The sequence below is a fragment of the Spinacia oleracea genome, chromosome 5, assembly GCF_020520425.1.
Source record: "Spinacia oleracea cultivar Varoflay chromosome 5, BTI_SOV_V1, whole genome shotgun sequence".
Lineage (NCBI taxonomy): Eukaryota > Viridiplantae > Streptophyta > Magnoliopsida > Caryophyllales > Amaranthaceae > Spinacia > Spinacia oleracea.
In genome coordinates this window covers 18,967,534-18,980,607 of record NC_079491.1, presented here as the reverse complement: position 1 = coordinate 18,980,607, position 13,074 = coordinate 18,967,534, and the positions used below count along the sequence as shown (strand labels likewise).

Genomic DNA, 13,074 nt, shown 5'->3' with positions numbered 1-13,074 from the left:
AAATAGGGGTATTTGGTGAAATAAGTTACATTGTAGGGGCATTTGGTGAATTAGAAAAGTAGGCTAACGGCAGACTAACGGCGGACTAACGGCGCGTCATTAGTAAGGGTAGTTTGGGTATTATATTAAAGGTGAGGGGCATTTGGTGAATTTCTGAAATTTGAGGGGCATTTGGTGAATTTCGTGAAAATTGAGGGGTATTTCATGAAAAATCCGTTAAAAATAAATTGAAATCCCCATCCATTTACTATATTCCACTTTCTTTGTTACCCTATTCTCTTTCACATGTACTTTTCTTTATTCCACTTTTCCATACAACTCAATTATCATTTGTACTTTATTCCACTTTTTCATGTACTACGTTACACTTTCCTTAAAACCATATTTTTAGTCAAACAGAACAATAATTATGGGACGGAGGGAGTACTAGTCCGTACTCCCTCCGCAAAATACAGTAATAAAATTACAGACTCAATATTAGCAAAATACAGTAATAAAATTACAGACTCAATATTAGTATTAGGACTGACTTCGTATTAGGCAGCTTATGTTTGGCTGTACTAATTACGAGGCGGTTATCTTCTTTCACAAACACCAACAGTGTGGCCCCCGTCAAACTGCCCAGACCTCCTGTAATCTTTTCTCATCAACCTCGCCTTGTCCTCCGCCCCAAACTTCACCGAGATCGTCTGTGCTCCTATCTCACCCTAACAAACTTCAGCGAGGTGTATCCTATCAGCAACGGATCTTGAGAACAAGGCTAAATAAGCCTCCGTTGACGAACAATTCGAATTAGCTATCTCGAGAACGTAGGAAGGCTAAACAAGTCTTCCACGAGTTGCTGTTTTTCGCTTTCTCTATCCGAAACCTCATTTTTTTATTGCTTAATTCCAGTTTTTTTTTTCTATAATCGAATTGAATTGCAGATTTCTGGTTTTGTATTGGGCAATTTTTGTTATTTCCCTAATTTTGTATGGAAAAGGGTGAGGCATTGTTGTAGGTTTCTATATACCTATAAAATTCACCGTCAATTTGGTATGAAGTCTGAATCGCAGAAAAACATGGATCACTATCAGGTACTTGGTCTGTCTTCTTCTGTGGAATCATTCGACTGTACAAAGCTAAGCGAAGCCGAGATCAAGACAGCGTATCACAAGAAAGCCCTTGAAGTACATCCTGATACAATTACCAGGAAGAGGAAAAGAGATGGGATAAATAGCAGCAGCAATATTGACATGACTGCGGCTTTCCAGCAGGTTCAGTCTTCCTACGAGTTGCTGATGGATAAGGAAGCCAGGAAGAAATTTGATGCATTATGGTTAGTGCAGAAGGAGGAGAAGATCAGGCGTGTAAAGCAAAGAGAACAGGGGATGAGGATGGAGCGCGAAAGGCAGGAGAATATAAGGAAGGAGAAAGAGCAGAGGTTGAGGATGAGGATGGAGAGAGAGCGGGAGATAATCAGGATAGAGCGCGAAAGGCAGGAGAATGAGAGGAGAGAAAAGGAGGAGTTGCAGAAGGTACAGGAAGAGGAAAGATTATTACAGGAAAAGCTTTTTGAAAAAATCAATGAAGAAAAAACCAGGGTTCTTGATGAGGAGGTTTGGATGATTAAGTCCAAGACTTTGAGGGTTACTTGGAACAAGTTTGCATTTGGGGAATTTACAAGTGGTCAACTTAGGGATGTGTTTGAATACTTTGGAGATGTAAATGATGTTAAGGTTAATAAGACTAGCAACGAAGGTCATGCCATTGTTGTTATGGCATCCCAGGAATCTGCCATTGCTGCCACTGCCGCGAGATGGGTTGATAATCCCGATTCTCCTTTCGTTGTAAGACCCCTCATTCTTTGTTAGGTTGTTGTTAGTCAATTCAATCATACATTTAGCATGGTATTATATCATAATGGAAAGAATATTTGATTGTTGTTTATGTAAACTTTCAACTTTGATCTCCTCTTTGTCCTATATGTTGTGCAATTTTAATCCACATGCTAGGAGTAAGACCTCGTTCTCTTCACCTGATCTGGTTTGATCACTCAATTCTAACATTAGAATCAAGTTTGAGACCCTTGAGAGTAACTGCCTGAAGTTGTTCGAGGCAGAGCAACTTAAGGTGAAGGATGCTTTTTCAAAACATGGTGGACAGATTTGCCTCTCGGTGGATTTGCTTGTTGATCAGAGACAATATTTGTTTAAGTGCTCAGTTCATTGACGATGATTGGAAACTGCGAAATTGGGTGATTAGTTATTGTAGTGATACCGATGAGGATACGTTCCGTTCCTCCCATCTGAAGCCATTTTGAAGTCTCTGAAAGAAAATAATATTGAGAGCAAAATACTAACTTTGACTGTTGGTGGTAGTACTGACTTGGCTGATGTTGTGAATAAGGAGAAACACCCAATGAATGGCCAATTGTTTCATGTGCAGTGCAGTTGTGATATTATAAGTCGGATGGTTCAGTTAGGATTTGAGGAGATGAGTAAAATCATCGACAAAGTGCAATTGTTGAGTTGGTCCAAATCGTTGCCCTTATGGTACCTCACAACTTCTAAGCTTTCAGACGCCTTACATTGGAGGAAATGGGTGAGGTTTCTTCAGTTGAAGAAGATGGTTTTTATGAATTACCATCAAAGGAAGAATGGGAGAAAGTCAGGAATGTGTGCAAAATTGCTGATAGAATTTATGGAATTGTTGAAGGATTTATTTGAACATAAGAGGCCAACGCCTAATATCTTAATTTCTACCACACTTTCAGGAGATTCGGGCTTAGTTTACACTTTAGATGCATTTGTGAGCCTTGTGGCACAGAAAGTGCTCGATTTCTTCAATAAGTACTGGGAGGATACATGTTTAGTGCTTTCAATTACTGCATTTCTGGATCCACGTTACAAGATGAAATTCATAGAACTTAAAATTGTCCGCCTGACTCAAGGGCAACTACTTATTTAGAGAACATTCGCAAGGTATATGAATATATGATAGCTATGTGGTGCAATGTGATCAAAAGGAGTATGTATTGAGTGATTCAAGTTCTAAGTCTGAACACGAGGAAGAGGAAGAGGAGGAGGAAATTGAGGAAGGGTCTGAATGAAACACAGGCCAAGAAAAAAATCCCATGACATTCTTCAAAACCCGAGTTTACTAAAAGAGTTGTCAGGCAATGGAATCTGCAAATGATAAGGCCCAATAGACTAAATTGGATATGTACCTAGAGGAGCCTATCGTGCCATGGATGGGAAATTTCAGCGTGCTGCACTGGCGGAAAGATAGTATCCTCAGCTCTCAAGGATGGCTCGTGAGTCGTAACTTTCTAGCTATTCCTATGTCCGTTGCTTCTTCTTATGATCGATGCATACTGCACTGAGCAAAGGGAAGCTGCTGTCTCTGAAACCCGGACTGGTCGATGAATGCCTTGAAGTGCACTAGGAGTTGGAAACTCGGTGCTAGAAAACAAATATAACAAGGTAATTAATACAGAATGAACTTCTTGTACTGTTTCTGCTTCTGCGGACTGAACTGATAAAATTTTGTTATCTTAAATTTATTTTCTTCTGTCATTTTTTTTTTGGGTGAGAATTTTCTTTTATGTCTTAAGTTAATAAGTTTTAACTGAACAATTGAACATCCTCTTAAATCTATTTTGCTGTTTTGCAGAAAAATAAGAATGAACTTCTGTGCAGTTTTTTTTTTTGCGGCCGGAACTGATAAAATTTTGTTATCTTGAATTTACTTTCTTTTCTGTCTTAACTGAACAATTGAACATCCTCCTCTTAAATCTGTTTTGCTGTTTGCTTGTTGCAGACTTGCGCGCAGCTGCTGCTAGTAGGGGCTACTACCACCGCAAAAGTTCATTTTGGCACGGTCACTGGAGGAACATGGTTTTGGAAGCATAAGTACAGCCTTCTGCTTATTAAGATCTTTATTGCTAGACAATTACTAGTGGTACACTTGATTTAGCTAATGTTTTTTGGATTATTGTTTTTAAGAATGTGGTTTCCATGAGTTTCGAACAAAATTTTCATGATGAATACTATTGGAGTTTATTCTAGTTTACAGCTTGATCTGAATGTTACAGTTAATCACTCCATAGTTTATGATAATGTTCGCTTGTTTAAGTTCAAGTATACTATAGTTGGTAATTCGCTTAAACTGTTGGGAGTTTATGAAATAATATTACACTGTAGCTCGTTGAGTGATTGACAAATTCCAAACAACCAAGTGTTTGGAATTTTGAAACCACCCCAATTGACGTTTACCCTTCAAAATAAGGTCACGTTTCATGTTACTTTTGACTATTAATTTACATTATCATATGCTTCATTGTAAAATTGTTTGCATAAATTTATAATTTAACAAATATTCCTACTTTGTAATGTATCTTTAACCTTTAAAAGTGGGAGATGCACCTTATGAACAGTAACTCACACGTACCAATTCGCACGTATCATTGCCTAACTTTTCTTGTTTTGTTTTGCTTCCCCTTCTCTCTCCAGTTTTCCTTCCCCTTCTCTCTCCTCCGCCATCCTCTATGTCCTGTAAGCTTGAACCCCTGAAATGCCGACTTCTTTTTCAAGGTCAAGAAAATGGATACGATTTATCCAGGTTTCTCTCTCCTCCCTAAAAATCACTACTTTGAATCATACCAGCTATTCAAATTGAAACCCTTTTTTGTTTCTGCGAAATTATTCAGTGAGGTTAATAAGAAGGTGCCTGCCAGAGGGGAAGCTTTGGTTCCTACTGATTTGAGAATTGGTGTTCCTCGATCAAGGAACCTATGCCTGATTTGGTATGTTTTCTCTCTCTTATTTGATGTTCCTAGAAAATACCCATGTTAATTTGATTGAGGAAATTATATTTTTTCCCCTTGTTTTTATTTGAAGCATTTTGTCAAACACATTGTGTGCATGAATGGACTTTTTGTCCGAATATTGAGGTATTTCTATCTCAATTGGGATTTATATTGGGAAGTTGTTGTCAAATTTTGGTAGAATATGGAGTGATTTTTGTAAACTTTTATATTTTTTCGTCAACTTATTTTAAAAGATGAAGTATTGGCTTAAGGAAAAAGTCTTAACAATTGTGTGTGCCTTATATGATGAATAACAACGAGTAACTAATGCTTCTTGTAAATTCTGCTTGTACGCCTTTGATTTGCTGCACTACCTGTAGAAATGTCTGTCTTTAACTCTTTTATCATTTTCTGAGAAGGATAAGAAAAGAGTCCTTTCCCTTTTTTCTTTTTGGCGAATAATAAGTGAAGAGAAGCTTTAGGGAGACTAATTACAGGTGTAGAAGGGATTTGTCTTTTGTTAAGATCCTTAAAAGAGTCGCTTGCTGAATGCTGCTAAAATCAACTGCTACAAAATAGCGGGTATCTCCATTATTAGAAACTTGAAAGTAAAGTTGCATTGCTTTCGATGAGTAGTATTACATACAGTTTCACAATGTCTTGTACCATGTTTGTTTTATTTTTGCATTCCTCGCTGCATGGACTTCCTATAGCATATGGGAACATCGTACTACGCTCATTAGGAAGATGGGCTTCTTTTTTCAGTTTCCTGCCTGGTTTTTCCATTTTTGATTACTTCATCGCAGTTGTGGCATCCAAGGGTAGGATGGAAAGCAAACAAGGAGGGTCGAGTCATCTAATTAAGAGATAATTAGATGTTGATTAGAATTTGTTGCTGAATGGATAACAGATTGACAACATTGAAATATTATTCTTTTTACAGCTGCTGTGATGAAATCATTACACATTCCTAAAGGTGTACGCCGTGTGCTTTTCAGAACTCTAAACACAGATAGGTAAAACTGATACCTGCTGGCATATGTGATCATCCATTAGCTCTTTTCTTTTGAAGATCTGTCATCAGTTTGTTATGCATCTATTTCGTTGAATTTCAGACGTGGTTATGATATGGATGGCTGACTCTCCATTGAACTAAATATTGTAAACAGCTTTAGATCAAACTTTATTCTGTGTGTGTTATTTTTTTTATAGGTTTGTTTAACATACTCCATACTTCATATTTTTGTTTGGGGGGTTGGGGTTGGTCTCTGATCATAAATATGAGTAAGATAAAGGGAAGAAATACGTTTTCTTGGAATCTCTTGACAGAGAAATTTTCCTTTTCAAATTCGGAAAGGTTAAGTGAACTGAGACCAGAAGAGGGTTTTATCTCAAATTAAAAAAGAGAAAGATTTTCTTAAGTTGAGAAGATCAAATTCAGGGGAAGTTGTTGCACTTTTTTCTTTTTTGTCATGTGCTGCACAAATATGGATTATTAGTGCTATTCATTTTCCTAGGTTTGTTTTTATTAAGGACCAAAGCTTCATTATTAAACATTTGGAGGATAAGTAAATAGTGGTCTGTACGAGTTGAATGGTTCTTATAAGTTATGAAGTATGAACCACAACTCCACGGTCTTTTTGTGCAAAATTTCTCAATCATGGTGGACATACTTGTTTCTTCATAATGTTCTACATAGTTCGCCTGTCAAACCTTGGACAGTGAAGTACCATTTTCTTATTGGTAATTGTTGTTTCTTTTTAAAATCTTTCTCTTGCAGGACAATGTAGCTCTTGTTGTCATATTGGAGATGGTGGGCAATACTGCAGAGAGTGCTGCATCCATTTCCAGACTTGCACAAACATGGTCGCTTATCAGTTGCTTATTAAATTATATGGATTATATCAGGAGGAAAACAGAATTCTGGAAAGAATGCATCGTCAAAAGGTAGCAGAAGTTGAAAAGTTGATACAAACAGTTCGCGAGCTTGAGGAAGCAGTGTTGGATGGTGGAGCTGCTGCCAATGTTGTGCGTGCTTACCAACGTAAAGTGCAGGAGATGAATGTAATTCTATATTCTTATATTGGATGATGTTTCAAGAAAAAGAAATCGTGTTATATGCTGATTCTGGACCCTTTTCTACAGGATGAGAGTATGATAAAGTAATGCCTGTAAAGCAATGACAATGATAAAGTTGCTACTGTGGTGGCTAATGAATGGGAAGATGGCAATGATAAAGTAATGCCTGTAAAGCAATGGCTGGAAGAGAAAATATTATCAGGCATGTCATCTTTTATCTTCTTCCTTTTCTTCTGGTTTCTATATGACCCGCGAACATCTCATGTGGATTACTTTCTGGAAGAAAAGGGGGGTAGGGGTGGTTGTATGGTGCAATAGTATTCTCTAGAACTCCCTTGGAGTATGAGAGTTAAATCTTTTTAATTTGAATCAGCAATATATCCTTACTCATTTCTCTTCTTTCTATTGAGGATATTGTATTTTCCGTTGGATTTTGCAATCCAAACAGGATAAAATATATAATTATATTATGGATCATTATCTGTTCACAGAATCAACTCAAAGTGAAAAGAAAATATATTTTCACTAAGAAATTGTGATCACAAGAGATTTTGGGCTGATGCAGGGATATTTGACATTGTTTCATGTAAGTTCAGCAAGATGACCGTGTCATCCTTATGAATCATTATTTTGATATTATGGGGACATTTTTGTTTGTCTCTCATTTTGTTTTTGCATGACAAAGCAACTCTTCATCTACAGAGAATCCCGTTTTTATCATTCTCAAGTTTAATGCTGTATTTAATTTTAAAAGCTTCTTGTTTGCTGTGGAACACTGTAAAATATTCTTGCAACTAAGATGAGTCTGATTTTGTGTGATCTCTTAATTTCTTTGGTGGGGGTGGGGTGGGTTGCTGTAAAAACTAAAACCCTGACACTGGCCACTTTACCTTGTACACAGTACTTAATTAATGTCCCATATATCACAAGGGTTGATCTTCAATTCTGAAAACGTTCAACATTTCTGGAAAAGAATGTATGCACGTATATATTTTCCACTTAAATCTCATAGAATGTTTTACTGATAAGGTAAATGAGTTTGTTGGTAATGTTTTCCATAACAACTGTGCTTTATGATAACTATCATGCATTCCAAAGAGAAACAAGTATATGCTGTTAATTTCTGTATGACATCCAAGAGAAATGTTGTTAACATTGGGTAATGCAATGCAGTTTAAAGTTTCGTTCCTTCAGCTTGCTGGCTTTCTTCTTCCATGCTATGTCCTGGCCCGCTCATGGTATACTTTGTACACCAGGAGGAGGCGACAGGTTAGTTGCTTATTGATTCTTTTAAGTCTTTTGGTTGAAGCTTTCGATCTTTACCATTTACTCTGTTTACTATTATGGCAATGCGAGATACATATACTGAATAGTTCTTTAAACCATATATCCTGCTACGTGCTTGGTTAATTTTAACTTGTGGTCATAATTTTGAAGAAGTAAATTATTTCAATATTCGATGTAATTGTTTTTTTAAAAAAATCTGACACTAGATATTATCCTGTTTTTCCTTGCAAAGTAAGATTAGCACTTTAGTTTGACAGTTTAATCTTCGGGTTGATTAATCTGCACTTAGCTTGAAGCTGTCTCATCAATAATAAGCTGATGGGATTTGAAGAATAAGGGAGTTTACAAGTTGTCATGTTATGAGAGGTGTGGCCGTGTCGGTTGATAGAGTTATTGCTAGCAGTAAGGGCTCGGATTGAATGGAGTTGTTCTCTTTGCAGTTGATTTGGGATTCTGTCCATTTTTAAATCACTTATGGATAAAACTGACATATATGGTTCAAGTTGGTATTTAGATTGTACTCTAGCTGCTTGAAAACGAATAGGGATTTTGGTGACAGTGTTGAGACTTAATTGGAGGTTCAAAATTTGTCTGATTGAAAGATCCACAAACTGATGGAGTTGGAGAGTAGGCTGGAATAATGGGATGGCGGACATCTAAGTGATAAGGAATTGTTAATAGGAGCAGCATAAACTTTCTATGTTGGAGTTGGATATTTTTTTCATCAGATGGTAGAACTGCATGTGTAGTGGATGATAGATTATACGAAGTATTTATTTTTCTCATCAACTTTAAGTGAACCTTAGCTTTGAAATGACTTCTTCAAAGCACCCTTGTGTTCCTTGCTTTGAGTTCTTGTCCCTGGTTTCTGTCATTTAAGATTTTGTTTTTGCATTTAGTGACAATCAGAAGGAAAAAGACTTGAAACATTTGCATCTTGCATCTTGCATCTTGCATCTTGCATCTTGCATCTTGCATCTACTCTTCTATCTCCTCTAATCAGAATAACGCATCTTATCTAGCAATGTGATTATTTCTCTGAATTAAAATAAGAAAATCAAAATTAATTAGCGTTCTTTGCTAATATGGTCTGATTGTTTTTGGTCAGATATGTTCTGATGTTCTTGGCTGTTGTTATCTGATTGTTTCTGGTCTGATTTGATCTAATTTTTTTGTTTCCCTTAGTTCATGTGTTTATGAAAACTTACAGGATCAAAATGGAGGATCATAAACTGGGGAAGGAACTCTCCAGCTTTAGATATCGGCACAGAAAAGACTTATGTTGTGGTGTTTTATTGTTTAATTTGATACCAAAGATTTCTTATGGATTATTTTCTTGGCTGTTTATGGTTTGTACAATAGACTATGTTGATGTTTTTTTTTATAAAAATGTGTATTTTATGACTACATCCTAGCAAAAAACAAGGCTCTAGCTTGTACCTATTATAGCAATTGGATATCATGTGACAAACCACCTTAGAGCGGTATGACTTAGGGAATGTTGCCCCCATATTTTTGTATACACTAACAAACTAGCTTTGGTTTTATTTAGGGAATATCAATCCCTTAATGTTGCAAACTTTATGTTATAACTAAGTGCTTGTGCATAGTAAATAAATTCTTACTCTATACATTCGTAGGCACTAGAACATCATTGGCGCCAAAACTAAAATACCCAACTACATCGCGCGCGCCCCCCACTAGTAATGCTTAAAAATTGTTTGCATAAATTTATAATGCTTGTGGCCTTGTGGGTTTGAAGTGGGCTGGTTAAGCCCATATTCTAAGCTCATTAAAATACTTTAGTACAATACTCTTGTCTAAGAATTAGATTGCAAGAAGCACCAGTGGTCTAGTGGTAGAATAGTACCCTGCCACGGTACAGACCCGGGTTCGATTCCCGGCTGGTGCATAGCTATGATGATATTTGCGCTTCTTGTGGCAGTTGGGTCCGCCACTATTGTCTGATCATGCGGACGAAGCAACAGCGCATCTGAGCTCTTTTTTTTCCAACTCTCTCGTGGCCTTTCTTAGATAATCTTAGTTATTTAAATTTAATTTTTTTAAAAAGAAAAATATTACTCAAGCACAATTTGTGCTAATCACACCAATGTTTTTTTTTTTTTCCATCAACACCGATTACATCATGCCTAAATAATCCATAATAAATTTAGAATAGGTACATTTAATAATGTATATTCTAAATTAACATAATTTAGAAAATGTAGAGATATTTGATTGTTGTTTATGTGAACTTCCAACTTTAATCAACCTCTCGTCCTCTATGGTGCGCAATTTTAATCCACTTGCTAGGAGTAATTCTTCGATCTTACGGAAGAGTACAACATTTTGTTATCTCTTTTTTCACATGAGAATGACATTACCTTCCACAATAACAGTACTATACCACTGGAAGGGACTTGAACTCTCGAAGTCTACAACTTTCCTACAAGCATGTACAAGGATAACTAAACGAAAACCCACAAAATTAAAGCATATGCAACCACATTTCATACAATCATACATAAAGCTATACACATATGGGGAGCTCCTGACATGAGTGACATTATAAAGCTTGAACACATATAGTCCCAACATAAGTGGACGTGAAATTTCGGAGATAAATCTATATTATTAAAGCAAAGTGGTGAAAATGAGAATTAAGCAAAAGGTCATCCAAGCAATCTCACGCATTAGGCATTTTGGACCATTGATTTCACTCGACTGAATTTCGTCCATTAGATTTTTTCCTAAGACATATCACAACATTCAATTAACAAAGAAGCATTACTTATATAATTAAATTTTCAATCAAATCTAACATACTTGACTATATTCCTAAAATCACTCCTTAATTATATAATTTTATCTTAATTTCTTAATTAACCACTCAACTCCATATTGATTGATGATATATTTCTCCATATTGTAATATCTTAAATGTTACGATCATTTTTTTACGTACTTACCTCTTTTTACCATTAACCTACAATGCTACATGTTTTTGTTAGGGAGAAAGATCACAAAAGTATAATTTATTTTAGAGTATTTTATTATGTAACACCAATCCGCATACCCAAGTTTGACAGTCGGATGAGTCCCCGATTAAAACCCTAACTACTTGTTTTATGTAACAATTTTACTTAATATAAGAACGAAATCATGATTTTAAAACGTTAAAATAAACATGACTTCTCCATTTTATATTTTATATTTATAAAATGATTGGATATACAAGTAAGCTACAATACGTTTTTTTACCTTTTTTGAGAGGTGGGGAATTTGGAGCAATCATTTTTAAAATGATGTTCCCTCCGTACTATTTAGGAGTTACGCTTTGGCCAAACAAAGTTTTATAAACATGAGTTGATTTTCTTATAATACAATGCAAGTGTACGTGTGGGTGTACGTCAATCCTTTATTGTAATATTCGATAATGAGTGGATAATTATTGTGACAAAAGATGATGTGAGCATGGGTGTAGTCTTTGGAAGAGAATTTTTTTTATTGAGAGCAGGGACCATGAGAGAAGAGACATCCATGTACGCATGGTTATTAAAATCGCAATTCAAATCGTAGAATCTTACGATTCTATGATTCATATATGGCCTACGATTCGATTTCTACACGATTCTACTTTTTTTTCTTGACTAACGAAAAACCCGTGAATTCAAATCATGTTGAGAAATTTATTAATAGATAAATATTGTCAATTATTTCTTAATTAGCTATTAAACAACTATATATTTCAATTATTATATTTTTCACCTATAATATAAGCACTTTAAATGAATTTTGAGAATAAAATCTTAATTACAATTGTTCGTAGAATCTTACGATTCTACGATTCGATTTTAAGAGCCCTTACCAATTCAAAGTAGAATCATGATTTTGATAACCTTGCATGTACGTAATATATTTCCACTAAATAGATGTCCAACATTTGCAATCCAATCTGCTGCCGAGTTTGCTTCTCTGAAAACGTGCTTGATTTTCCAAGTGTCAAAAATGCTGAAAAGGTGCTTGATATTAGTAATGATGTTGCGAATTTTCCAAGGTGTCGTCCATAATTCTTTGACTGCATTAATGAGGAGAAGATCTTCTCCCTCAATCAGAATATGACCAATGTTGAGTCTTCGAGCTTCTTGAAGTCCTTTGTGAAGAGCAATAGCTTCAACCATGAATGCCTGAGTGTGACCAAGGTTAAAAGTACAAGCGGAGATAGAAATTCTTGTACTGTCGTGGATGATAATCCATGCTGCTGCTGATGAAGATTTACTAGAGCCATCAAAATTGAGTTTGAAGGTGCCCGTTGGAAGGGGGGGGGGGTACCAGCGAACCCTGATAGGAGGAGACGATAGATAAGGAGCAGTGGAGGTGTGTGAACTGAATGGAGTACCCTTAAGCTGGTGATGGTCAATTTGCTGTCTAGATTGCCATTCATGGTAAGCAGAGTTAACTTTATAAAAAATTCTAAAAGGGTTGAAAGATGCATTATTAAAAATGCAATCATTCCTCTCTTTCAAGAGTGACCATATAAGAAAGGTGAACTTACATAAGGAAGCGGGGTATTTCCTTAGAAGCTTTAGAGTTTCAAGAAGGTCGTGAGTGGTATTGAATAATCCAACCAATGTTTAGTTACGGGAGTCCCCACATAAGTTTTGAAGATGGGCATTGCATAAACAAATGATTTGTTGTTTCAATATAAGTGTCACAAAGTGGACACACATCAAAAGGAAGGATATTCCGTTTATGAAGAGTATCCCGGGCTGGAATGCTATTATGGCAGATTTGCCATAGGAAAATAACTATTTTGGGTGGAATGTCTAATTTTCAGATCCAGTTATAATGCCACTTATGAGAAAGCTTATCCAAACCATGTGTTAGCCAAGTAGCACAGAGAATTCCTCCGAAGAAGT

At 36.0% G+C, this 13,074-nt stretch overlaps 1 protein-coding gene, 1 long non-coding RNA gene and 2 other non-coding genes across 5 annotated transcripts; all 4 read left to right on the top strand.

Moving 5' to 3' along the window:
• Positions 1-534: 534 nt before the first annotated feature.
• Positions 535-7,070, top strand: LOC110793709 (stress response protein nst1). 2 transcript variants are annotated; one of them, XR_002534767.2, is made up of 7 exons: positions 535-3,464; positions 3,802-3,893; positions 4,494-4,602; positions 4,691-4,786; positions 5,733-5,805; positions 6,570-6,853; positions 6,935-7,070. XR_002534767.2 is itself a non-coding variant. In XM_056829204.1 (2 exons), exon 1 carries the CDS (start codon positions 1,038-1,040, stop codon positions 1,851-1,853), a length of 816 nt encoding a protein of 271 aa, XP_056685182.1. In that variant the 5' UTR covers positions 897-1,037; the 3' UTR covers positions 1,854-3,464; positions 3,802-4,053. The 2 variants fall into 2 exon arrangements, 1 of the variants encoding a protein (XP_056685182.1); XM_056829204.1 differs by lacking the exons at positions 4,494-4,602; positions 4,691-4,786; positions 5,733-5,805; positions 6,570-6,853; positions 6,935-7,070 and having other exon boundaries at positions 897-3,464; positions 3,802-4,053.
• A 285-nt stretch (positions 7,071-7,355) lies between these two features.
• LOC130461211 (uncharacterized) lies at positions 7,356-9,645 on the top strand. The gene is made up of 3 exons (XR_008921611.1): positions 7,356-7,454; positions 8,042-8,137; positions 9,366-9,645. It is a non-coding gene; the product is annotated as an uncharacterized lncRNA (long non-coding RNA).
• Positions 9,646-9,996: 351 nt separating this feature from the next.
• On the top strand, positions 9,997-10,067 carry TRNAG-GCC (transfer RNA glycine (anticodon GCC)). The gene has a single exon. It is a non-coding gene; the product is annotated as a tRNA-Gly (tRNA).
• LOC130462314 (small nucleolar RNA snoR114) lies at positions 10,068-10,156 on the top strand. Its single transcript, XR_008922410.1, has one exon. It is a non-coding gene; the product is annotated as a small nucleolar RNA snoR114 (small nucleolar RNA).
• The last annotated feature ends 2,918 nt before the right edge of the window (positions 10,157-13,074 follow it).